Here is a 27,148-nt window from a genome sequence, read left to right as displayed (position 1 = left end):
CCACTTAAGGGGGAAAAAATCTGGGAAATTCCTCTCCAACCGCCCCCCCCTCCCGCCTTAAGCAAACAACACAAGTCGAGGAGGTCACTCTAGCCCTGATAATTCTATGCAGTACCTACCTTTTGTAGAGGTGATCCCCAGCCAGAAACAGATCCAGTTCTGGTTTGAAGGAATTCAGTGAATCGGCGTTCACAGCACGAGCCAGCAGCCTGTTGGAGGTCCACCAATTGCTCTCAGTCAAGGCTTATATGTGGAGATTGACCATTTGAGCAAGATACTGAATGGCAGCTGTAGGACAGACAGCACCCTGCATGGATCCACAAGAGGGAGGGGTGTTTGAAAATTCTGACATTTTGGATCTCAGCAAATGCTTGAGTATACATTTTTTTCAATAATTAAGCTTTCATTGGCTCTAAAACTGACAATACAGTCTGCATTTAATTTGAGTTAAGTGACTTTGAATTGTATGTTTTAATTTTTTTTTACCACTAAATTCCCGCTTTGCAATGTTATTTACATTGCTTAATTGAAATAATTGCATAATTCATTTTTCTTAGCACAACAAAATGACACTTTTATTGAGACTAGACAGTAATCTTAATTGAAGTAAGTCCATTCTGAATTGAGGTTAAATGGAATTTTACAGCACTCTGCTGAATCCACTAAAGGCCCACATAAACCCTGCCTATCAGTTTAGTATAGTTTGGCAGAAATCCAACAGGTATTCATACCAGATCATGTAATCCAACACTCAGTTTTTCATTTAATCTTGAAAGGAGACATTGATGTTTAATGGTCCGTGGGCTTTGTCATCAGCATTTACACTAAGATAGATTTCTGGTACATTTTATAATGTGTGCATACTTGCAGTGCATTCAAATGGCTGAACGTGAAGATTGAGCATCTGTAGCACATAGGCACACAAGTGACTTTAGAACCAGTGTCAGGCAGATTCGAGATAAATTATAGACATCAACTTTTTGCAGCAAGAGGAAAATGATAACATATCAGCTTTGAGAGTCCACATATCTTCTAGCTGTGGTCTATGTCAGTTAATGTTCAGCTTGCTGAAAAGTTCTAAAAACCCATTTGAATCTAAAGTACAGCCTTGGGAGCACGCTACAGGTTAGATGTGAACTGCAGCATGTAGACTGTGTAATGACTTTTGTGACTTATGCAGTTAAACTGATTTTAATTTGGAAGCATATATTGTATTGAAGTGATGCTCTTGGGGTTCAACTGAGGCTCATTTACACAAGCCAGCATTGGGTTATTCCCCATTATTTTGTTCATGTGCATATGGAAAGTGTCAATGCTGAGTTCAAGCAAATGTAAGTACTCTTACTGGATTTTCTCGGGGAGGTGTGCATGGGTCTTAGATATGTGAACTCTCAAAGCTGATCTGTTATAATTTTCCTCTTGCTGCAAAAAGTTGATGTCTATAATTCATCTCGAATCTGCCTGACACTGGTTCTAAAGTCACTTGTGTGCCTACGTGAAGATTGAGCATCTGCAGCACATTCAGCCATTTGAATGCATTGCAAGTATCCCAGACGTGTTTATATTGTGCTGAGACAATAAAATCTCACTCTGTAAAATCAGAGTTTGTTTCTATTGGTGTGATAACTACCTGTTCATTTAAAACTGCGCAGAGGCCAGAGTGTATGTAGACACATAGACACACTGGCGCTAAAGCACATTGATTTTCATGATTAAGGCCCAGTCCTGCCAGCGTAACTGACCGAAAGCAACTTTAATATGTTGTGTAGATGCACGGACTTCAGAATCAAGACCATAACTCCATTTTCACATCCAACAGATTTTGCTTACGTGGTTTTTTTTTAAAACTTCAAAGATTTGATGTCTATTTTGAGAATGTTTGTCTCAATTCTAGGTATTTTAAAACAAATTTTTGATTAATTTCTGTACTCTTCAAGATGAGGGAAGGTGATGCTGGGGAACAGATGCTTTTTTTCCCCCCACCAGTTGAGTCGCAGTGCAGATTGAATGCAGAATAAAGCTCCCCCAGTATAATCGTGCCGTAAGCCTCAGCCTTGACCGAGCATCTCCAATTGCTGCATCTGTAGGAATTTTTCCATATTCAACATAGTCATCTAGCCTATTTGAGTAAGATTGGCAATCTGTGTAGACACTTTTATATCATTGACCCATTCTGATTTAGGACTGACCTGGTTCAGGTTCTGACCTGACTGAGTGATAGGTTCAGCTGCTGCTACATTGCGGCTACTTTTTGCAGGACATGACCTAAAAACATACTTGGTCTAAACACACGGAAACAACAGTGCTGGTAGCTACAGTGAAGTCCAATTGCAGTCTTGCGTTGTTCTTCAGGGAGGGACAGCTGCTTCGCATCTAAATCTGTGATTCATTGTGGTGCCAGCTGTGGCTCAATGGGACTCTCCTTTGAGTCAGAAGGTTGTGGTTTCAAGTCCCACCCCAGAGACTTGAGCACAAAATATAGGCTGACACTCCGGTGCAGTTCGGAGGGAGTTCTGCACTGTTGGAGGTGTCGTATTTGGGATGAGACGTTAAACCGAGGCGTTTGCCTCAGGTGCATTATTTCAAAGAAGAGCAGGGGAGTTCTTCCTGATGTCCTGGCCAATATTTTCCCATCATCAGTAAAACAGATTACTAGTCATTATCTCATTGCTGTTTGTGGGGCTTTGCTGTGCGCAAATTGGCTGCTGCGTTTCCCTACGTTACAACAATGACTGCGCTTCAAAAAAAGTATTTCGTGGAATGTAAAGTGTTTTGGGATGTCCTGAGGTCATAAAAGGCGCTATATAAATGCACGTCTTTTTTTCTTTTTGCATTGGGTATACACATTATTACTTTTGATGAGGTCTATTTGGACTGAATAAAGCATTTCTCCAGAAAATCATTTGAATTCCTTGTAGCACAACAGCTTATAGGCAATATAAAGCCAACGGGTATTAATTCAATCCTTTTATAATAAAACTGCGATTATAGGTCACTATCTAGGCCAAACGCAAATTATTCAGCAACAAACTTCCTTGCTTTATGTAACCCAGAGCAGTACTAACTGCTTTGTACAGGTTCTGTGGCATTTTTAATAAACAGTTGGAGGACTTCAACATAAAATCAAAGTATATTTTAATATTTGAAGGATTTTTCAAAACTGTTAACTGTTGCACAGTTTTGACTCATTGAAACTTTCTGCTTTGCAGTTCTGTGTAGAGTTGAATCAGCCGATGTTGCCGAATGTTCGTAAATGGAAGGGCCCCAGAGGGTGTTGGAAGTGTGCTGTATCTGAGAAACTGTCTGTACAGATGCACAAGGTACGTTCACTGCGAACAAATTCCAATGTTAGCTTAAACACAAACCATTGACTCTTCAAAATTTATAATATTCAATTAAAATGTAGAACATGTAGTTTTGAATGGATTGAGAAGCAGGCAATCTTGTTTCGGACACAATAATGCTTTCGGTCCATAATCTAGCTATGGCTGTAAATCTGATCTTGGCTAAATCAAACATCATTTCTTGAGTGTTTGTAGCAGCAGTTGACCTAACAAAGTCTTCTGATTGGCACTGTCTGTGCTGCTGTATCAAGTCTCCCTACTGATGTTCATCTCATTGGCTCATGCTACCACTTTATAACTGAAGTGGAGCTTTGTACCGAACATCATGGTATATGTGTGATTTCTGTGCAAAACCCTCTCAAAAGATGGTGGGTAACTATGATCCACTGTGCTTTTGGGTTTTATCCCTTTTTTTCCCCCTTGCTTTCCCCTATTTTCTGTCCCTTTTTTTCTATTAAAGGAGCATTAATCCGGCACTGTTAATGGAAAAATCATTAGTGTCTCACTTCTACCGTGAACAATCTGCCAAATAGTAGCACTTTCTGTGCATTTATATAGCACCTTTTACATCCTCAGGATATCCCAAAGCCCTTCACAGCAAATGAATCACTTTTGAAGTGTAGTCACTGTTCTTTTGTAGGCAAATACAACAGTCAGTTTGCACACATAGGTGGTTGAGGGATTAAATTTTGCCCAGGCCCCCTGCTTTGCTTCAAATAGTGCCAACTGATCTTTTACATTCACCCTAGAGGGCAAGCAGGGTCTCTGTTTCATGTCTCATCTGATGGATGGCACCTCCAACAATGCAGTGCTCCCTCAGCACTGCACTGACATTTCAGCCCAGATTATGTGCTCAAGTCCTGCAGTGGGGCTTGAATCCAAGACCTTCTCAATCAGAGGTGATGGTGCTGCCCCTGAGTCAAGACGGGCACTTAAGACACTAAAACACGTTTATGATAATATGTTTCCTCCAAGCAACAAGAGCAGACTTGGAGATCTGCTCGCAGGCTTCTGGCATTGTCCCAATCACGATGTGGTGCAAGAGAGTGACCCAAGGTGACACTCTCTTTCCAGTACTACTCCTCCCCATCTCGAGGTGAGGTGACTGGCCTCTCTTCTACTGTTCACCAAGACAACATAGACATTAAGGAGTTGTTTTGGAAGTTAACAGATATTGTTTATCTTTATTATTTTTTAAGGACATAAGAAATAGGAACAGGAGTAGACCAAATGGCCCCTCAGCCCTGCTTTGCCATTCAGTAAGATCACGGCTGATCTTCGACCTCGACTCCACTTTCCCGTCCGATCCACATATCCCTTGATTCTCTTAGTGTCCATCTCAGCCTTGAATATACTCAGCATCCACAGTCCTCTGGGGTAGGGAATTCCAAAGATTCACAACCCTCAGTAAAGAAATTCCTCCTCATCTCAGTCTTGAATGGCCGACCCCTTATCTGCAACTTTGTCCCCTAGTTCTAGAGTCATTAGCCAGGGGGAAACAATCTCTCAGCATCTACCCTGTCAAGCCCCCTCATAATCTTATGTTTCAATGAGATCATCTCTCATTCTTCGAAACGCCAGAGTATAGGCCCATTCTACTCAACCTCTCTTCACAGGACAACACTCTCTTCCCAGGAATTAATCTAGTGAACCTTTTGTTGTACTGCCTTTAAGACAAGTATATCCTTGCTTAAATAAGGAGAACAAAACTAGGTGGTATTCTAGGTGAGGTCTCACTAAAGCCCTGTACAACAGTAGTAAGACTTACCTACTCTTGTACTCCAAGCCCCTTGCAATAAAAGCCAACATGCCATTTGCTTTCCTAATTGCCTGCTGTACCTGCATATTAACTCCTTGTGTTTCTTATACAAGGACACCCAAGTCTCTCTGAACACCAACAATTATTAGTTTCTCATCATTTAAAAAATATTCTGTTTTTCTATTCTTCCTATCAAAGTGAATAACCTCACATTTCCCCACATTATACTCCATCTGCCACCTTCTCGCCCACTCACTTAACCTGACCATCTCCCTTTGCAGACTCTGTGTCCTCCTCACAGCTTACTTTCCCACCTAGCTTTGTATCATCAGCAAACTTGGATACCTTACACTTGATCCCTTCACCTAAGTCATTAATATAGATTGTAAATAGCTGAGGCCCAAGCACCATTCCTTGCGGTACCCCACTAGTTATTGACTGCCAATCTGAGAATGACCCGTTTGTTCCTACTATTTGTTTTCTGTCCGTTAACCAATCCTCTAACCATGCTAATATATTACCCCCAACCCCATGAGCCCTTATCTTGTGTAACAACCTTTTATGTGGCACCTTTATTGAAAGCCTTTTGAAAATCCAAATGTACTACATCCACTGGTTCCCCTTTATCTACCCTGCTAATTACATCCTCAAAAAACTCTAGTAGATTTGTCAAACATGATTTCCCTTTCATAAAACCATTTTGACTCTGACTAACTATATTATGATTTTCTAAGTGCCCTGATACCACTTCCTTAATAATAAATTCCAGCATTTTCCCGACGACCGATGTCAGGCTAACTGGCCTGTAGTTCCCTGTTTTCTCTCTCCCTCCCTTCTTGAATAGCGGGGTTACATTTGCTACCTTCCAATCCACTAGGACCATTCTAGAATCTAAGGAATTTTGGAAGATCAAAACCAATGCGTCCACTATCTCTGCAGCCACCTCTTTTAGAACCCTAGGATGTAGCCCATCAGGTCCGGGGGATTTGTCGGCTTTCAGTCCTATTAGTTTGTCCAGTACTTTTTCTCTAGTGATATTAATTGTTTTAAGTTCCTCACTCTCATTAGCCCCTTGGTTCCCCACTATTTTTGGTATGCTTTTTGTGTCTTCCACTGTGAAGACAGATACAAAATATTTGTTGAACTGATTTCCCCATTATAATTTCTCCTGTCTCAGCCTCTAGGGGACCAACGTTTACTTTTGCTACTCTCTTCCTTTTTACATAGTTTTTATATTTCTTGCTAGTTTACTTTCATATTCTATTTTCTCCTTTTTAAACAATTTTTTGGTCATCCTTTGGTTTCTAAAACTTTCCCAATCCGTGGGCTTATTACTCTTCTAGGCAACATTATACGCCCCTTCTTTCAATCTAACAGTCTCCTTAACTTCTTTAGTTAGCCACGGGTGGATCACTTTTCCTGTGGAGTTTTTATTTCTCAATGGAATGTATATTTGTTGAGAATATTGAAATTTTAAAAAATGTTTGCCATTGCTTTTCAACTGTCAAACCCTTTAATTTAGTTTCCCAATCTACCTTTTGAAAATTCGCCCCTCATACCTGTGTAATTGGCTTTATTTAATTTTAGGACTCTAGTTTTTGACTTAAGTATGTTACTTTCAAGCTCAATGTGAAATTCTATCAAATTATGATCACTCTTTCCCAGAGGTTCTCTTACTGAGATTACTAATTAACCCTATCTCATTACATAATACAAGATCTAAAATAGCTTGTTTCCTGTTTGGTTCCATGATGTATTGCTCTGGGAACCCATCTCGAATACATTCCATGAACTTGTCTTTCAAACTACTTTTACCAATTTGATTTGCCCAGTCTATATGCAGATTAAAGTCCCCCATGATGACTGCATGCTCCTATTATTTCATGATTAATACTCTGTCCAACGGTATTGCTACTATTAGGGGGCCTATAAACTACTCCCATCAGTGTTTTCTGTCCATTGTTATTTCTAATTTCCACCCATATTGATTCTACTTCCTGATCTTCTGAGCCAAGATTCTTTCTCACCACTGTCCCTATGTCATCCTTTATTATTAGGGCTGCATCCCCTCTTTTTCCATTCTGCATGTCTTTTCTAAATGTCATGCACCCTTGAATATTTAGTTCCCAACCTTGGTCATTTTGCAATCATGTCTCTGTAATGGCTATTATATCAAACCCATATATCTCTATTTGTGCAATTAATTCATCTATCTTGTTAAGAATCCTCCATGCATTCAGATAAAAAGCCTTTAATATTGACTTTTTACCATTTTTTTCCTGCTTTGAACTTATTTGTTGTACTATTATTGGTAAACTCTCTGTCCCTTCCTGCCACACTCTGCTTATCTTTACCCAAGTCATTACACTGTTGTCTTATTACTTTTCTCATTAGATTTCTAAATTTCCACTCATCTGACCCCTCTTTACCCCAACCTCCCCCCACCCCCCACCCACCCACACACACTTTTTTAGTTTAAAGCCCTATCTACAGCCCCAGTTATTCGGTTCACCAGGACGCTAGTCCCATCCCAGTTTAAGTGGATAGAACCCCGTCCTGTCCGAACAGCTGCCTCTTTCCCCAGTACTAGTGCCAGTGTCCCATGAGTCGAAACCCCTGTCTCACACACCACACTTTGAGCCACGCATTTAATTCTCTGATCTGTTTGTCCCTGTACCAATTTGCACGTGGCTCAGGTAGTAATCCGGAGGTTATTACCTTTACAGGTTCTGCCTATTAATTTAGACCCTAGCTCCTCAAACTGTCTCAGCAGAACCCCATTCTTAGTTCTGCCTATGTCGTTGGTTCCTACATAGACCACGACAGCTGGATCCTCCCCCTCGTGCTCCAAGTTCTTTTCCAGCCGTGAGGAGATGTCCTTAACTCTGGCACATTAGTAGAAGCAATGTAGTACTGTTGCTGACCCATCAGGGCCAACATTTTGCGGATAGGGAGATTGAACAGACTGTGCTTTTGCCTATATGCAGTCTGGCCCCCCTTATGTAGCCTTTTGAACAACAACAGATGCAATACTTGAATCACCGACACTGCAAATGATCCACTGTGTTGTGTTTATTGTTGCAGCTAATCTAGAATGAGGTGATACTAACTGGGATAGGGGATAAATTCCCTCATTCATTTTGTACACTAGGTAATTTTAAGTTGAGTTTTAATAAAACTCTGTAACCTTATGAAGATTCATTAAGTTTACATCTACCTATATCTATAATTTTTTTAAATCTTGTGTCTGCATGTAGCTTCCTGTCCACTAAACCCTATGTCACATTTTTGTCATTTTTTTCCCCGCTTTATTAATTCTTGCGTCTGCATTTTAGAGATCAGCCATGGTTCAGTGGTAGAAGTTGTGCCTCTGAGTCAGAGGCCGTGGGTTCAGAGACCTGAGCACGTATTCTAGGCAGATGCACCAGTGTGGTACTGTAATTGTCTTCAGGAGGTGCCTGATCTTATGGACATAGAGATGTGCACCAGTGATACTTGGCTCCACCTTAGCAACCCAATAATACATTGTGCATTACATGGATCACATTCCTAATCAAGGAGTGAAAGATTTCTCTGATCTACTGTGAATAGAGAAAGGAAAAGAAAGACTTGCTTTTATATAGTTAAAGCTCTTCACAATCTCAGGACATCCCAAAGTGCTTTACAGCCAGTGAAGTATTTTTTTGAAGTGTAGTCACTGCTGTAATGTAGAGAAACGCAGCAACCAATTTGCACACAGCAAGGTCCCACAAACAGCAATGAGATAATGCCACGATCAATTGGCTAGCGTTATTTCATTTATAAAGAATGGACACCTGCAGTTGCTCTTTTTTTTAGAAAACATTACCTCCAGCTTTCTCCCCTCCCCTCATGAAGGCAATTATAGGCAAATTGCTAGTGGGCAAATCATAAGATCAATTAGGGGGGATTGTGCTGTTGCTGGTGAAGTTTTGCTACAGATTGGCAGCTACTTGTAAATTCCAGGATCCTCCCCAAAATCAGACACAGCCAGCAAGAAATGATTGATTTTTCTTTTTAAAAAAAATAACATCCTCAGTGCTGTCATTGTGTTTGCTGCATATTTCCTGCCAGAGAGCAGTCGAGTTCTCTTTCATTATATTATTGGAGAATCTCTTTTTGTGTGTGCATCAGAGTAGTAGTATCATGGTATGGTACAGCATGGAAGGAGGCCGTTCGGCCCATCGTGCCTGTGTCTGCTCTTTGAAAGAGCTATCCAATTAGTCCCACACCCCTGCTCTTTCCCCATAGCCCTGTAAATTTTATCCCTTCAAGTATTTATCTAATTCCCCTTTGAAAGTTACTATTGAATCTACTTCCACCATCCTTTCAGGCAGTGTATTCCAGACCCTAACAACTCGCTGCATGAAAAAAATGTTTCCTCATCTCGCCTCTGTTTCTTTTGCCAATCACCTTAAATCTGTGTCCTCTGGTTACCGACCCTTCTGCCACTGGAAACAGTTCCTTATTTACTCTATCAAAACTGTTCATGATTTTGAACACCTCTCAAATCTCCCCTTAACTTTCTTTGTTCTAAGGAGAACAACCCCAGCTTCTCCAGTCTCTCCGCATAACTCAAGTCCCTCATCACTGATGCCATTCTAGTAAATCTCCCCTGCACCCTCTCTAAGGCAGAATGTGATTAGACTTGCTGAGTTATCAGTCCAAAGCCACTAACCGTACTTTGCTACCTTGCCTGAGTGTTCATCCTTCCTTCATATGTCAGCCTGGATTGTTGAGTGTTGGCAGGCTCTTCACAACCAAGTCTAGTAGCCGATTGTGCCTTCCCTACCATTGCCTGGTTGGAATCCAACCAGCTCCGCACATGTCTGGGGATGACAGCTGCTTTCAATCTTTCTGCTGGGTGGTAAGCTCTTGCTGCTCACTAGGCCGAGATCTGCTTTGTCTTGTTGTGTTTAGGGAAGCCGCAGTGCTGTTGACCTCAAGTCCTGCTGGTGGGATGTTGTGTGAATGTTTTGAATAGCTTATCTATCCCTCAATGGTCACAGCAGGGAATATGCAGTAATACACATTTCATTGCTTGTACCCTGCAGTGGTAACTTCTTTCATTTGGCAGTTACTATTATAATTTAATGATGCTTACAGTAACCCTGGCCGGGAACATTTCTGCGCTTTCACTGCCAGTAAATCATAACTGTCTGTATTTGATTGGTTCCAGTTACCAGAACTTTGTCCAACATCTGGAGAATGATGGGAGTGTGCTGCATGCTGTAGTAGTACGTTCTAGCCTGGGGCATTACTTAGCTGTTAATTGAAGCATATCCTTCAGAGACTTTTTTTTCTTAAAAATTCATTCTCTGGATATGGGCATCATTGGCAAGGCAGACCAACAAAGGCTATGGGCCCCGACAATATCCCAGCTATAATGCTGATGACTTGTGCTCCAGAACGAGCCGCGCCTCGTAACTGTACTGAAACAGTTTGGCTAAATGCTGGCATCTACCCGACAATGTGGAAAATTGCCCAGTTATGTCCACAAAAAGCCGGACGAATCCAATCTGGCCAAATACCGCCCCATCAGTCTACTCTCGATCATCCGCAAAGTGATGGAAGGTGTCATCGACAGTGCTATCATGCGGCACTTACTCACCAATAACCTGCTCACCGATGCTCAGTTTGGGTTCCGCCAGGGCCACTCGGCTCCAGACCTCATTACAGCCTTGGTCCAAACATGGACAAAAGAGCTGAATTCCAGAGGTGAGAGTAATTGCCCTTGACAGCAAGGCAGCATTTGACCGAGTGTGGCACCAAGGAGCCCGAGTAAAATTGAAGTCCATGGGAATCAGGTGGAAAACTCTCCCGTGGCTGGACTCTACCATCTTCCTTTGTGCTAGGTAGTGGTTGTTGGAGGCCAATCATCTCAGCCCCAGGACATTGCTGCAGGAGTTCCTCAGGGCAGTGTCCTAGGCCCATCCATCTTCAGCTGCTTCATCAATGACCTTCCCTCCATCATAAGGTCAGAAATGGGGATGTTCACTGATGATTGCACAGTGTTCAGTTCCATTCGCAACCCCTCAAATAATGAAGCAGTCTGAGCCCGCATGCAGCAAGACCTGGACAACATCCAGGCTTGGGCTGATAAGTGGCAAGTAACATTTGCACCAGACAAGTGCCAGGCAATGACCATTTCCAACAAGATTGAGTCTAACCACCTCCCCTTGACATTACCATCGCCGAATCCCCCACAATCAACATCCTGGGGGTCACCATTGACCAGAAACTTAACTGGACCAGCCACACACATACTGTGGCTACTAGAGCAGGTAAGAGGCTGGGTATTCTGCGGCGAGTGACTCACGTCCTGACTCCCCAAAGCCTTTCCACCATCTACAAAGCACAAGTCAGGAGTGTGATGGAATACTCTCCACTTGCCTGGATGAGTGCAGCTCCAACAACACTCAAGAAGCTCGACACCATCCAGGACAAAGCAATCCGCTTGATTGGCACCCCACCCACCACCCTAAACGTTCACTCCCTTCACCACCGGCGCACCGTGGCTGCAGTGTGTACCATCCACAGGATGCACTGCAGCAACTCGCCAAGGCTTCTTCGACAGCACCTCCCAAACCCGCGACCTCTACCACCTAGAAGAACAAGGGCAGCAGGTACATGGGAACAACACCACCTGCACGTTCCCCTCCAAGTCACACACCATCCCGACTTGGAAATATATCGCCGTTCCTTCATCGTCGCTTGGTCAAAATCCAGGAACTCCTGACCTAACAGCACTGTGGGAGAACCATCACCACACGGACTGCAGCGGTTCAAGAAGGCGGCTCACCACCACCTTCTCAAGGGCAATTAGGGATGGGCAATAAATGCTGACCTTGCCAGCGATGCCCACATCCCATGAATGAATAAAAAAAAATTTATTGCCCATCCCTAGTTATCCTTGAGACGGTGGTGGTGAGCTGAAACAAGGTCCGTTTGGTGAAGGTACTCCCACAATGCTGTTAGGTAGGGAGTTCCAAGATTTTAACCAGCGACGATGAACGAACTGCAATATGTGTCCAAGTCAGGATGGTGTGTGACTTGGAGGAGAGCTTGCAGGGGATGATGTCCCCATGCATCTGATATCATTGTCCTCCTAGGTGGTGGAGGTTTGCAAGTTTAAGAGGTGCTGTCGAAAAAACCTTGGCAACTTGCAGCAATGCATCCTGTAGGTAGTACACACTGCAGCCACTGTGCGCCAGTGGTTGGTTGTTTCAAAATACATGTGGGTAAATCGACTGCCCTGCTTGGTAGTACATTTCAGAAGGTTCTGGCTCAATCCCTGAGCACTGAGTTTGCTGACCTTGGACAGGGAGATAGCAGGGGTTGCGACATATCAGAACATAAGAAATAGGAGCAGGGGCGGGCCATGCGGATCCGTGAGCCTGCTCCGCCATTCAATAAGATAATGGCTGATCTTCTACCTCCACTCCACTTTTCCGCCCTATCCTCATATCCCTTAATTCCCTATCGATCTCAGCCTTCAATATACTCAACGATTGAATCACAGCACTCTGGGGTAGAGAATGCCAAAGATTCACAACCCTCCGTGTGAAGAAATTTTTCCTCCTCTCAGTCCTAAATGTATGACCCCTTACCTTGAGACTATGACCCCCTAGTTCTAGACTCTCCAGCCAGGGGAAACAATCTCTCAGCATCTGCACTGTCAAGCCCCCTAATAATCTTGTTTCAATGAGATCACCTCTCATTCTTCTAAACTTCAGAGAGCATAGGCCCATTCTACTCAATCTCTCCTCATAGGACAACCCTCTCATTCAGGAATCAATCTAGTGAAACTTCGTTGCACCCCCTTTAAGACAAGTATATCCTTCCTTAGGTAAGGGGACCAAAACTGTACATAGTACTCCTGGTGTGGTCTCACCAGAACCCTATATAATTGCAGCAAGATCTCCTTACTCTTATACTCCAACCCCCTTGCGACAAAGGCTATCATAGCAATTGCCTTTCTAATTGCTTGCTGTACTTGCATGGTAACTTTGATTTGAGTACAAGGGCACCCAAATCCCTCTGACTGCCAACACTTCTTAGTGTCTCACCTTTTAAAAAATATTCTGCTTTTCTATTCTTCCTACCAAAGTGGATAATTTCACATTTCCCCACATTATACTCCATCTGCCACCTTTTCGCCCACTCGCTTAACCTGTCTATATCCCTTTGCAGTCTCTTTGCGTCCTCCTCACAGCTTACTTTCCCACCTCGCTTTGTATCATCAGCAAACTTGGATACGTTATATTCTCTCCCCTCTTCTAAGTCATTGATATAGATTGTAAACAGCTGAGGCCCAAACACTGATCTTTGCGGCACCCCTCTGGTTACAACCTGCCAACCCAAAAATGACCTATTTATTCCTACTGTTTTCTGTCCGTTAACCAATTCTCTATCCTCGCTAATATATCACCCCAATGCCATGAGCCCTTATCTTGTGTAACAACCTTCTTTGTGGCACCTTATCAAATGCCTTTTGAAAATCCAAATATACTACATGCACTAGTTCCCCTTTATCTACCCTGCTAGTTACACCCTCAAAAAAAACTAACAGATTTCAGACACAATTTCCCTTTCATAAAACTGTGTTGACTCTGCCTAATTATATTATGATTTTCTAAGTGCCCTGTTACAACAACCCTAAAAGTAGATTCTAGCATTTTCCCTACTACTGATGTCAGGCTAACTGGCCTGTAGTTCCTTGCTTTCTCTCTCCCTCCTTTCTTGAATAGCGAGGTTACATTTGTTACCTTCCAATCCACGGAGATAGTTCTAGAATCTAGGGAATTCTGGAAAATCAATATCAATGCATCCACTATCTTCTAAAACCCTAGGATGTCGGCCATCAGGTCTAGGGCAGAGAGAAGAAGAAAAAAGAGACAGGTTTTCTGCTCCTGATAGCTATCCGGTAAACGCTGCACACATAGGGTTTTTGGGTAAAGGGCAAGATCTAACTTCGCTGTGAAGCATTGACATGAGACCTTGTTTGGCTTCTCAGGTGGATGTAAAAGATCTCATGGCACTATTTCAAAGAAAAGCAGGGGAATTATTCTGTGTCCTGGCCAACATTCATCGTTTAACCAACATCACTAAAACGATTACATGGTTATTATCACATTACTCTTTGTGGGACCTTTCTGTGCGCAAATCGGCTGCTGCGTTTCCTACATTACAACAGTGACTACACTTCAAAAGTGCTTTATTGGCTATAAGGCAGTTTGGGACATCCTGAGGTCATGAAAGGCGCTATATAAATACAAGTTTTTTTCGTTCACTCATTCCAGATGCAAACATTGCCTCACTTGGGTGAGGCAATGGAAGAGGCCTGTAGAACTGCACTCAGCATGAGTTCAGAGAACAGAGTGGGGGGGGGGGGGGCAGAAAAGCTTTTAAATTAGATGTACACTGATATTTGTCTCATGAGATGTGCAAATTTCTCAGTCTTTGAACTCCAGTTTTGTTTCTTCTTAGAGAGCAGAGTATGCTGGTTACCTTTGGGACAGCAATGCCGGAGTAGAAATGAAAACTGCCATCCTTCTGGAGAACACACAAACCAACGGGAATGGGAAACCCTGTGTCTCCAAGCCTTATCTTGCTCGTTTCAAGGTGAATGCTTCCTCCTTGCCTGTTCAACATCCCTGCTCCAGTGGAGCTCTTATTGATTATATTGACCTCTTGAACAATTAGGGGCAGGGTAGAAAGTCCACATGTGAGCAGTATGGGTTTCACCCGATAATCTCCTCCTCCACCGAGTGCCCACATGAAATAGAATGGCAGATAGTTCATGTAGAGAATATTTTGGGTACTTTTCTGACTTAGCAGTGCCTGCGGGGGAGGGTGGAACCCTGTTACCTGGCAGCAATGTGGTTGATTCTTAATTGCCCTCTGAAATGACCTAGCAAGCCACTCAGTTGTAAAATCTCGCTACGAAAAGTCATAATAAGAATAAAACCAGACGGACCACCTGGCATCGGACCACTAGGCACCGGACACGACAACGGCAAAACACCAAACCCAGTCAACCCTGCAAGGTCCTCCTTACTAACATCTGGGGACTTGTGCCAAAATTGGGAGAGCTGTCCCACAGACTAGTCAAGCAACAGCCTGACATAGCCACACTCTCAGAATCATACCTTTCAGCCAACGTCCCAGACTCTTCCATCACCATCCCTGGGTATGTCCTGTCCCACCGGCAGGACAGACCCACCAGAGGTGGCGGGACAGTGATATACATTCAGGAGGGAGTGGCCCTGGGAGTCCTCAACATTGACTCTGGACCCCATGAAATCTTATGGCATCAGGTCATACATGGGCAAGGAAACCTCCTGCTGATTACCACCTACCGTCCTCCCTCAGCTGATGAATCAGTCCTCCTCCATGTTGAGCACCACTTGGAGGAAGCACTGAGGGTAGCAAGGGCACAAAATGTACTCTGGGTGGGGGACTTCAATGTCCATCACCAAGAGTGGCTCGGTAGCACCACAACTGACCGAGCTGGCCGAGTCCTGAAGGACATAGCTGCCAGACTGGGCCTGCGGCAGGTGGTGAGCGAACCAACACGAGGGAAAAACTTACTTGACTTAGTCCTCACCAATCTACCTGTCGCAAATGCATCTGTCCATGACAGTATTGGTAGGAGTGACCACCGCACAGTCCTCGTGGAGATGAAGTCCCGTCTTCGCACTGAGGACACCATCCAACGTGTTGTGTGGCACTACCACCGTGCTAAATGGGATAGATTCAGAACAGATCTAGCAGCTCAAAACTGGGCATCCATGAGGTGCTGTGGGCCATCAGCAGCAGCAGAATTGTATTCCAGCACAATCTGTAACCTCATGGCCCAGCATATTCCTCACTCTACCATTACCAACAAGCCAGGGGATCAACCCTGGTTCAATCAGGAGTGTAGAAGAGCATGCCAGGAGCAGCACCAGGCGTACCTAAAAATGAGGTGCCAACCTGGTGAAGCTGCAACTCAGGACTACATGCATGCTAAACAGCGGAAGCAACATGCTATAGACAGAGCTAAGCGATTCCACAACCAACGGATCAGATCAAAGCACTGCAGTCCTGCCACATCCATTCGCAACCCCTCAAATAATGAAGCGGTCCGAGCCCGCATGCAGCAAGACCTGGACAACATCCAGGCTTGGGCTCATAAGTGGCAAGTAACATTCGCGCCAGATAAGTGCCAGGCAATGACCATCTCCAACAAGAGAGTGTCTAACCACCTCCCCTTGACATTCAACGGCATTACCAATACCGAATCCCCCACCATCAACATCCTGGGGGTCACCATTGACCAGAAACTTAACTGGACCAGCCACATAAATACTGTGGCTACGAGAGCAGGTCAGAGGCTGGGTATTCTGCGCCGAGTGACTCACTTCCTGACTCCCCAAAGCCTTTCCACCATCTACAAGGCACAAGTCAGGAGTGTGATGGAATGCTCTCCACTTGCCTGGATGAGTGCAGCTCCAACAACACTCAAGAAGCTCGACACCATCCAAGATAAAGCAGCCCGCTTGATTGGCACCCCATCCACCACCCTAAACATTCACTCCCTTCACCACCGGCGCACTGTGGCTGCAGTGTGTACCATCCACAGGATGCACTGCAGCAACTCACCAAGGCTTCTTCGACAGCACCTCCCAAACCCGCGACCTCTACCACCTAGAAGGACAAGAGCAGCAGGCACATGGGAACACCACCACCTGCACGTTCCCCTCCAAGTCACACACCATCCCGACTTGGAAATATGTCACCGTTCCTTCATTGTCGCTGGGTCAAAATCCTGGAACTCCCTTCCTAACAGCACTGTGGGAGAACCGTCACCACACGGACTGCAGCGGTTCAAGGCGGCGGCTCACCACCACCTTCTCAAGGGCAATTAGGGATGGGCAACAAATGCTGGCCTCGCCAGCGACGCCCACATCCCGTGAACGAATAAAAAAAAAGCACGTGTCTGCAATCTGGGTATTTACTGTGCTTAATATTCTGACTCTTGTAATTAACAGCTGTAAAATCGTGCGCTGCACACCCGAATTTCCGATGTGTGCTGCTGGCAGATGAGGCTCCCTGTCGGCAGTCCCAAATCCGAAAATTACCCCAACCAGATTACTCCCTACTGACCTTGACTGATTTACTATATACCTACTATATTTCTTATCTCTTCTCATGGACGGTTAATGAGATAATGTTTGCTACATTCCGGGCCTGATCTAATATGGCTATTGCAACCACTGAAGAATCAGTCTTCAATATGTGGATATATATTTTAAATTGACAAGAGCTTGCTGAGGCTATTCTATCTGGTATACCTATGCTTACACACTCTCCCCCAGGATAAGTGGTAATTGATGTCCACTCCTATTTGGTGCCAAAAAAACGTGTCCCATAAAATGAAATCTGTTTTAAAAGAAAATTTTCCCCTTGGAATGATTAGAGTTTTTTTTATTTGTTCATTGGATGTGGGCTGGCGAGGCCAGCATTTATTGCCCATCCCTAATTGCCCTTGAGAAGGTGGTGGTGAGCCACCGCCTTGAGCCGCTGCAGTCCGTGTGGTTGTATTGGTGGAGGAGGGTGCGAGTGTCGGTGTGCCAGGTGGAATGGCTATGGTGGGCTTTTGTTGATGTGGAATGCATGTCCATATATTGAGGATTGATTGTGCAGTGGTTGTGGTGGCTCTGCAAGGTCAGGCTTGGTATAACGGCGACATTATCTCATTGGCCATCCGTGAGAAGAAATAAGAAATATACTAGGTATATAGTAAATCAAGGAGAGACCGTAGGAATCTGGTATGAATAAGGGTTGTGTTATGAACGTACTGGGAAGAGCTAAGACTTCGATGCTACAGAGAACTACGTGACAGTGTCCCATATAAACCCAATAGAGGGCTGTAGACATTGAAATGCGGAGCGGTTGGGGGGCAGCTTTAAAATGGGAAAATTGTATTCTGTACACCGTTCTGGTTTCCATGTTACAAAAGGGATAGTCAAGGATGATACCAGAACTGAGAGGTTAGACCTATCAGGAAAGAATGAACAGGCTGGGGCTCTTTTCTCTAGAAAAAAAGAAGGCGGAGAGGCGACCTGATGGAGGCCTTTAAAATTATGAAAAAGTTTGATAGGGTAGACTTGGAGAAAATGTTTCCACTTGTGGGGGAGACCAGAACTAGTCATAAATATAAGATAGTCACTAATAAATCCAATAAGGAATTCAGGATAAAATTATTTACCCAGAGAGTGGTTCGAATGTGGAACTCGCTACCACATGGAGTAGTTGAGGCAAATAGCAGAAATGCATTTAAGGGGAAACTAGATAAGTACATGAAGGAGAAAAGAATGGAAGGATATGCTGGTAGGGTTAGAGGAAGTAGGGTGGGAGGATGTTTGTGTGGAGCATCAACACCGGCATAGACCATTTGGGCTGAATGGCCTGTTTCTGTGCTGTAAGATTCTATGTATCCGATGGTTCTCCAATTGGCATGGTAAGTAAATGCACTGCCTGCTTTTGGTCTGTGCCACACACGATGAAGTCCCAGATTCCATCGCCCAATAGACTGCTAACACTAGCCACCTTGGCTCGCTCACTCGGAGTGGCCATTTGTTTGTGGCGTCAGGGCCACTGGGGAAACTGAGGTGGGGAGTTGGGTGGGAGGAAAAAATGGCTTCCAATCTGTACTTGCCATTGCCTGAAAAATTGGCAATGCTGTGGTAGTAAGCCCGACCATGGGATGATTTCCACCCTGCCCCCCTTGCCAGTAGTAACTTATGATCAACTGATTACTGAATAGGTAAAGTTTCTCTTGTAACGGCTTGTAGTGAGTGGAACCGTTTTGATCCTAATTTAATAGCTTTACAGGATTTGGGGGAGAAAAAGTACGGACATTTACCACTGAGCCATGGCTTTTTAATTGAAAGTCATGGGCAGAAGGAAAATGCGAGTCCACATAAAGTTTATTTTTTTGTGGTTTTGTGTGCTTGAATATAAATTTATTTTGCAAATTGCAGTAAATTCTTTTGGTATTACGCATTGGATTTGTCTTGCTATAATCTCCTTATACAGAAATGTTTATAGAGATGACCCATTTTCAGCATTTGTTTTCGTCCGGCCCTTCATAGGGTTGCCAACTCTGGATGTAATCCTGCAGGTTCCGCTGCCATTTTCCCCGCCCAATCAAACAGCCCTTTTCCCCATCTCCAATATTTCTATAACTATTGAACAAAAGTGTTCAAGGTAAATGGAAAAAACACACAATTTGTTTTTAAATGCCCCTTTGATTTTTCTCCCGGATTGCTCGCAGCAGTGCCCTGGGGATTAATCTCTAATTCCTGGAGACTCCAGGAGGGTTGGTAAACCTACTCGTTCAGTGCTTCCTTGTAGGTGGTCCAGTTCCGAGGCTGTTACTTGTGTGTGTTTCTCTGCAGGTTGGAACAATCAATGTTACCCTGGTAAATATCCATCTGAAAGTAGCAGTTCCTGCGGGAGAGAAAACTCACGCCGATGGCCATAAAGTCTCACTGTTTACAGACACTCTGCAGGAAACCTTGAAAGGTAAAGCACAGCACAGCACAGCCCTCGTAGCAAAAGAATTAATACCTTCTGTGCGTAATTTCTGTCGGAATAATTTCTCACGAGGAATGAGGGCCGTGGTGCAGCAGCAAGTTGGGACTGTACAACTCCTTCCCCATCTATCCTGAGAACGTTGAGACATGGTGCTGGCTTTGGTCACCATCGATTCCCAACCACCCTCCTGTACTTCTCTCTACTGACTACTCTTCATGCATTGGCATCCTATTTGGTCACAGGGGGGAATCAGAACAACAAATTTGTCAGCCAATACGGGGTTAAGATTTTTAGTTAACTTGAACTGCCCGTTACTGCTGCATTAACCTTGGAGTATTATGGCAGTAAATCACCCACGGTAATTGCGCTGAGCTTACTGTTTTAAAAGCAATGTTTGCAGGGGTTATTTAGAGATGTACAAAGCTGCTGTGCCCTGCATTGGCCACTATCTAAAATTGAAATCATTTATGTCATAAATATGGCTGTCAAAAATTGGGTACAAAAATTCTATCTTTTAATTCTCAAATCATGATAACTGTAGCACTCCTTTCAAGTTAAGGTGAGCAAATATTCAGTCACTGAGGGTCAACATCGGTCCCTTAAGGCAGCACTTTGAGACATTCTTTATAACTGCAGTTTAATTACTGGTTACTTCTTCATTCACAAGATAGATACACATAAAGGCCATTTAGCTCATCCATCCTCAAAGACCCTACAGCTTTCCCTTCTCCTGCAGAATATCTCAGCACAGAAGGAGGCCATTTGGCCCATCGTGCCTGTGCCGGCTCTTTGGAAGAGCTATCCAATTAGACCCATTCCCCTACTCTTTCCCCATAGCCCTGCAAATGTTTCCTTTTCAAGTATTTATCCAATTCCTTTTTGAAAGTTACCATCGAATCTGCTTCCATTGAAAGCAGTAAACTGTAGATCATCATAACTCGCTGCGTAAAAACATTTCTAATCTCCCCTCTGGTTCTTTTGCCAATTGTGTCTCTCCCACGCCGCTCCTCCCCCCACTAATTTTGCCTCTACTAACCTATGTAGAAACCCAGTCCAGGTGTTGAGAACTGGAAAAATTTCCTGAGATCAGTCCTAAATTTTGTCTTTTACAAGTTAGAGCCTATGTCCCCCTTGTCCTTAGTTTTTTCAGATGGATTGTAGCACAGTTTTGAGATTATTTTGATTGAGCATTGGAAGATTTCCATACTTGTGTTCTGACTGAAATAAAGGAAAATCACCAAGAAAATTTGACAGCTTGGTATTATGATACTCTCCAACTCTTGTATAGCCTAAAACAGCACATTCAGCTTCTTTAAGCTTGTTTAGTATTCAGCACTGGGATTCTCCAGTCTCAATCTTCATTTATTCTCGATGATCTTCCATGTATTTTTGGGTTTTTTTTTTGCTATTCGCAAGTAATGGTGGAATCCTTCCTTGAACCAGGCTGCTGTGGGCCTGTTACTATTTCATAGAATCATAGATTACAGCAAGCAAGGAGGCCATTCGGCCCATCGTGTCCGCGCCAGCTCCATGCAAGAGCAATCCAGTTAGTCCCACTCCCCCGCCCTATCCCAGTAGCCCTACAATTTTTTTCCTTTCAAGTATTTATCCGGTTCCCTTTTGAAGGCCATGATCGAATCTGCCTCCATCACCCCTTTGGCAGTGCATTCCAGATCATGACCACTCGCTGTGTTTTTAAAAAAAAAGTTTTTCCTCATGTCACCTTTGAATGTAACTCTGCTTCATTGGTGGAAAATATTGCTCTTGTTCCATTTATTCAGCAGTCAAAGTTTGTAGATTTACAGATGCCAGCCTAGGAAACTTAGCCAAAACTAACACATCCCACCAAAAATGATTACAGTTCAGAAACATCTCTGAATGTAGGCCTGGAACTTGTAGTTACACTCCGTGTAGTGGGTTGGTGTTAACCATGGCTCAGTGGTTGCACTCTTGCCTCCTGAGTCAGAAGGTTGTGGGTTCAAGCCCCCACTCCAGAGACCTGAGCGCAAAATCTAGGCTGACACTCCAATGCAGAACTGTGTCCAACTTTACATTATTTGTATGGCAGGAGAAAAAACTGAAGTACATGAGTCCCCCGAAGGAGGACATGGGTTGGAGGTGTGAGATTATTTTTCGTGAGGGTATTGGATGGCCTGCTGTCCCAGAAAAATGATATTTGACAGGTTATTTGGTGTGTTTTCCAATATTTTGGATCATCTATAATTTAACCTTTCAAGCCAAAAATCATTTTACTTACAGATATTTTAAATATGAAAAGGAAATATTTTACACAGATTCTAGTTTCTCCCACTGGAGTTTAACCCCAAAGTCACAATGTTGGTCTTTGTGAATTTCTTCTCAACTTCACCAACACTATCATTGCTTTGTTGTTTTCAAGATTGGCTCTAAGTGCATCCTGCTTAAATATGCCAATGTTCCATTGGATTTGATTACATTTGTCAACAATAAACATCTAAATTTTTTTTTAAAAAATCATATGTTGGATTCAATCTGCCCAACAGCAGCCAAACAGCCCACAAACTGAACTTGTTCTGCAGCAAACTTGTGCACGCCACATTTATGCTCAGCAACTGAATTCCCAGTGTACTATGCACATTAGGAGCAGATTGGTCTGTGCTATGCTCAATCAGATCTCCTGCACTGAAGAACACGCCAAGCTGCCAACAGCCATCGTTCATTCAGATTGCCCTGACGTGTTTAATTTGTCAGTCGGGAAGGCTGAAGCTGTTGTGTTTAGCCCCTGCCATGGACTCCATTTCCTTGGCACTGAATCCATCCGCCTCCCTTAAACTGAAACAGACGGTTAGAAAGACAAAAAGGCTTGCATTCACGACCCCAAAGCGCTTTACAGCCAATGAAGTACTTTTGAAATGTAATCATGAGCTCAGCTTTAAACCCCACATCTTGTCCATTACTAAGATCGCTTACTTCCACCTCCACAACACTGCCTGCCTCTGCTCCTTCCCCAGCTCCCCCTGATCCTGAAACATGCCTTTGTCCCTTCTGGACCTCTACTCCTTGCTGGCCTCTTGTCCTCCTCCCTCATTCACTCCAACTAGTCCAAAAGTCCTCCGCTTGTATTCTGTCCTACACTGTGTCTCTGTTGGCATCTGTGCAGATTTATTGTTGGTGGAGGGGGAGATGGTGGGAGGACAATGGCATCCCGTCAAGTCAGAATGACTAAAGAACCAGCTTGTCCCTTCAGCCCAGTAACGGGGAAAAGTTGGTATCCCTTAAAACTTTTATTGTGAAGAAAAAAATAATAATATTGAGTTGAAGCTGGAGTCCAGTAGAGCGTAGCTTAGGGCTGATGAAGAGTATGAATTCACATACATGTTGGTTCCACCCTGGATTAAAACTGTTCCCTTGTGACTGATTGTTAAACCATTAATGAGCCTGGTCTCCTCTTGACACCGCTGTTAATGACTTCTTCTGGACTGTTCATGATTTGTTTTCCTCCTATTTATTTCATTTTCAGGTGAAAAGCATGTCGTCATTTTGGGGGACTTCAACCTGCCGCCTGACGCGAATGATTTCGACCTCCTACGAAAAGAGAAGTTTCTTCACTGTGTCCCAGCAAATACTTTCACAAACATTAGCACTAAGAGCCCTCAGGGCTCAAAGTCGACAGACAATATCTGGATCAGTCGCTCACTCAAGAAGACGTATTCGGGTATGCACCAGATCTGATGAGGGGAGATTAGCAGACATAAGCATACAATTTGTACTACTTTTGAAGTAAAATCTCTGCAAATTGTATGATACTTGGGGTTAAATTAAATTGTTCGAATGCCCCTTTGCAACCAGTTTGTTAAGGGAACAACTGACATGCTGCTATGTCGTGCCGTTTGGTATGTGGGCCAGTGTCCAGCATGCATTCAGCCTGTCTATTGTTTGGCATGCAAATGCTGCATGAGAATGGAATATTTATATCCCCTCGTGATTCCAGTCATCTTTCCCTTTACTCAAATGCACAGCCAGAAAATCTATATTGTATGAAGAGTCTTGTGTCTGTGTGCATTTCCTGTCTGGAAACCTTGGTGTTATCAACTTTTCCCATTTATAAATTCCTAAGTCCATATTTAGAATGTAAACTACCTATGTAAACTTGTCACACTGAAATTACACCCTCCTGCCAGAGGTAGTGCTGTAGAACCATAGTTGTGCATCGCCAAGCTCCTCAGCCTGTGCTGCAGAGAAACTCCTGTGCTCCAACCAACTTTACTTCCCAAATTGCCCAACGTTCTGCTACATAAATATAAATAATTAACATAAAATAGAAGCGTTTTATAAAAGTACAGACAGAATGTGAGACTTTAAAATAAGGGACTGAATTACATCTGTGTGCCCTGGTCCATTTATCCGCTGTTTCACTTTGGGATTACACTTGGTCTTCACTCCTCATGCACAGTGTTGATATCTGGATATCTTGCACAGTACTGGCCAAACTATTCATAAAATAGCTTTATCCACTACTTCAAACAAAACAATTAAGAATTTCTTTCTAGAACTTTTTTTTAAGAAAATTTGTGCAACTTTTGCACAAAAAACGATTCTCAGAAGTATTACTTGCCGCGCCCCACCCTACTTACTGGGCCTGCTAACAAGGTTCGGCTGATGCCATCTGCTGTCCACCACCTCACCCTGAAAGCCCATTCTTCACGTGATCCTAGTCGATTCTACCACAATTATGAGGACAGATTGCATAAACTTGGCTTGTATTCCCTTGAGACTAGGAGGCTGAGGGGTGATCTGATCGAGGTGTTTAAAATGTTAAAAGGATTCGATAGGGTAGATACAGAGTAACTATTTCCTCTGGTGGAGGAATCAAAAACGAGGGGACATAATCTTAATATTAGAGCTAGATCATTTAGGAAAGACGTCGGGAAGCACTTTTTCACACAAAGGGTAGTGGAAATCTGGTATTCTCTTTTCTAAAAGGCTGTGGATGCAAAGATAATTGGAGCTTTCAAGACTGAGATCAATAGATTTTTTTTTTAGGTAAAAGAATCAAGCGATATGGAGCGAAGGCGGGTAAATGGAGTTGAGGTACAGATCAGCCATGAATGGCGGAGCAGGCTCGAGGGGCTGAATGGCCTGCTTCTGTTCCTATGTTCCATAGGGGTTTCATAGGCAGACCTGATTCTGACCTTACCTGACATCCACACCACTTCCATTTTCCAACAGGGAGCAAGAATCCAGATGATTATTTATTCACCATCTCCCCTTGCTGGGAGAACTCAAACCATCAGCAGCATCCTCCTTTCTCCCACTCCTCCCTGCCAAGATTATTTTGCTGATGGATTTCAGATACACCCACTGTAATGAAAGGGTGGGGAGGTGATGGCTCATGATGGGTGTTAGCTGCACTCTGTAAACTGGAATAAAAAGAGATATTTGGCAAGATTTGATTTAAATTGACAGTAACTATTTAAATTGACAATATTTTATCCATATAAAATAACACCCAAAAACAACTACTTGCATTTATATAACACCTTTTAATGTAATGAAACGTCCCAAGGCGTTTCACAGGAGCATTATCAGACAAAAATTGACATTGGGACAGGTGACCAAAAGCTTGGTCAAAGAGGTAGGTTTTAAGGAGCGACTTAAAGGTGAGGTTTAGACATAAGAAATAGGAGCAGGAGTAGGCCATACGGCTCATGTCCTTCCATATAATCTGTTATTGTAACTTGCCTTGAGACTAAATCGTGCAAAAGCAACTTCAGCTATTAGGGCTCAATTTTACTTGTGTTTTTCAGTTTCTGCCGATGACGAAGAGTCCATTTTTTTTTTAAGCTTCAATATTAAGAAGATATTGCCACACACATCACTTGTGCTATTATGCGAGGTTTAAAAACAAAAGGCTTCTTTTTCCTTCTCTCTGCGGGTCCTTTGTTGTGTGTGGTCTGTCTTCCTAAATATATTTTCAATCTGTTTCCCCTGCTACACAGGTCATTGGGCTGTTATTAGGGAAGGCCTCACCAATCCCTGGATTCCTGACGGTTGGTCTTGGGGTGGAATTGCCTCCGACCACTGCCCGTTGTGGGTAGAGTTCTACGTAGAAAAAGACTTGGATAGGAAAGCGCCATTTGGGAATGGCAGCAGAGTGACTGTTGAGCAAGCAGATGGGAGCACAAAGGACGAGCGGTGACACGTAACTGCAGTATACCACACTGTTATCGGACGTTTATTACAGAAAAATTATTTGTCAATGAAGCCTGTGAGTGACTGAATGTGGACGAATCTAATCTGCCTTTTAACGATTAACTTTCAGTTGTGATGTGGTTTATTTCTGCTGCAAATAAGTATGTTTTTTAAATTGAATATAGTCGATTGTTTTTGTTGGGGGGGGGGGGGTGCGCGGGGGAAGAGACTATTTTTAAATGGAAGAAACGACACTTTATGCCAAGTGATTTGGCAATTTAACAGTACGCTATTAATGTACTTTGTTTCGAAAATTAAAACAAATGCAGGAGACTGACATTAAGCTTAGTCTCCTCCACCTCAAAAATCTTCAAAGTACTGCACTATTTTAATCCAATACCACTAATGTAGCTTGAATTCAGAAGCTAAGCATGAAAGCTACAGTTGCTGCTGGCATTTTGTGCTTTGGGTAACACAAGTGAAAAGGTTGGATTTGTACATAAACCTACCCAAAATAGTAAAAAGATTTTATTTTGTGAATATTTTTTTTTCCCTTTTTGCACAGAACATTAGGATATATTTGTTCCTAGTCTGGTGTTAGCAATCTGAAACAAAACAAAAAAAAAGTAATAGATTCTATTTATACTGAGCTTGTGATGGCACGGTACTTTTTGGAAAGAGAAAATGTTTGGTACGCCACGATTGCATCTGTTGCACATAAGCTGCTAGTGTGGCGAACCCACATCTTGCCTGAACCCAGGGAGTTAAAAGGGAAGACTCTGTGTTCTGCAGTGAATTGGTGTTGGCACAGTGCAGCCACATCCACAGTCTGACACTCGAATGTGGACTGTCTCCTGTGCGCCTGTGACTCGCATACCAAAACAGTACCGTTTTATGACTGTTACTGTAATTACAACTTGCAATATGAGATCGTGTTACTCTGAAATTGCACATTTGATTAAAGAGCTAATAAATTTAACAACAGATGTGAGCAAATTGTTTATGCACTCTTATTGTTGAGAGGTATAAAGATGATTAAAATACTTCTCCAGATGTCGTTTGCAGTATTTGAATGTCGAAAGGAATGTAATGACATCTTATTTCCTCTGGAGGAAAAAAAATGTCCACCCAGGTCTTACGCAACCTGGCATCGACAACTCCATGTAATTCAGTAACGTGTCATGACCTGTTCAGATTATTGACGCAGCCAGAAAAGGGAGAGTGTCAAGAGTTATTTTATAGCAGAAATATAAAAGGACTGAGCATTTAA

At 43.2% G+C, this 27,148-nt stretch overlaps 1 protein-coding gene across 3 annotated transcripts in view; it reads left to right on the top strand.

Moving 5' to 3' along the window:
* Nucleotides 1–26,860, top strand: part of eepd1 (endonuclease/exonuclease/phosphatase family domain containing 1) — a 137,724-nt gene extending 110,864 nt beyond the window's left edge. For all 3 annotated transcript variants that reach the window (XM_068001383.1, XM_068001390.1, XM_068001400.1), the window contains exons 4-8: nucleotides 3,210–3,320; nucleotides 14,611–14,745; nucleotides 19,569–19,695; nucleotides 23,207–23,401; nucleotides 25,686–26,860. In XM_068001383.1, the coding sequence (XP_067857484.1) occupies nucleotides 3,210–3,320; nucleotides 14,611–14,745; nucleotides 19,569–19,695; nucleotides 23,207–23,401; nucleotides 25,686–25,885 (768 nt within the window). In that variant the 3' untranslated portion in view covers nucleotides 25,886–26,860. The remainder of the gene's footprint in view (nucleotides 1–3,209; nucleotides 3,321–14,610; nucleotides 14,746–19,568; nucleotides 19,696–23,206; nucleotides 23,402–25,685) is intronic.
* Nucleotides 26,861–27,148: the final 288 nt, after the last annotated feature.

This window comes from Heptranchias perlo, chromosome 2 (genome assembly GCF_035084215.1).
Source record: "Heptranchias perlo isolate sHepPer1 chromosome 2, sHepPer1.hap1, whole genome shotgun sequence".
Lineage (NCBI taxonomy): Eukaryota > Metazoa > Chordata > Chondrichthyes > Hexanchiformes > Hexanchidae > Heptranchias > Heptranchias perlo.
Note: the sequence above shows the minus strand (reverse complement) of the source record. Positions and strands in the feature narration are given on the sequence as shown.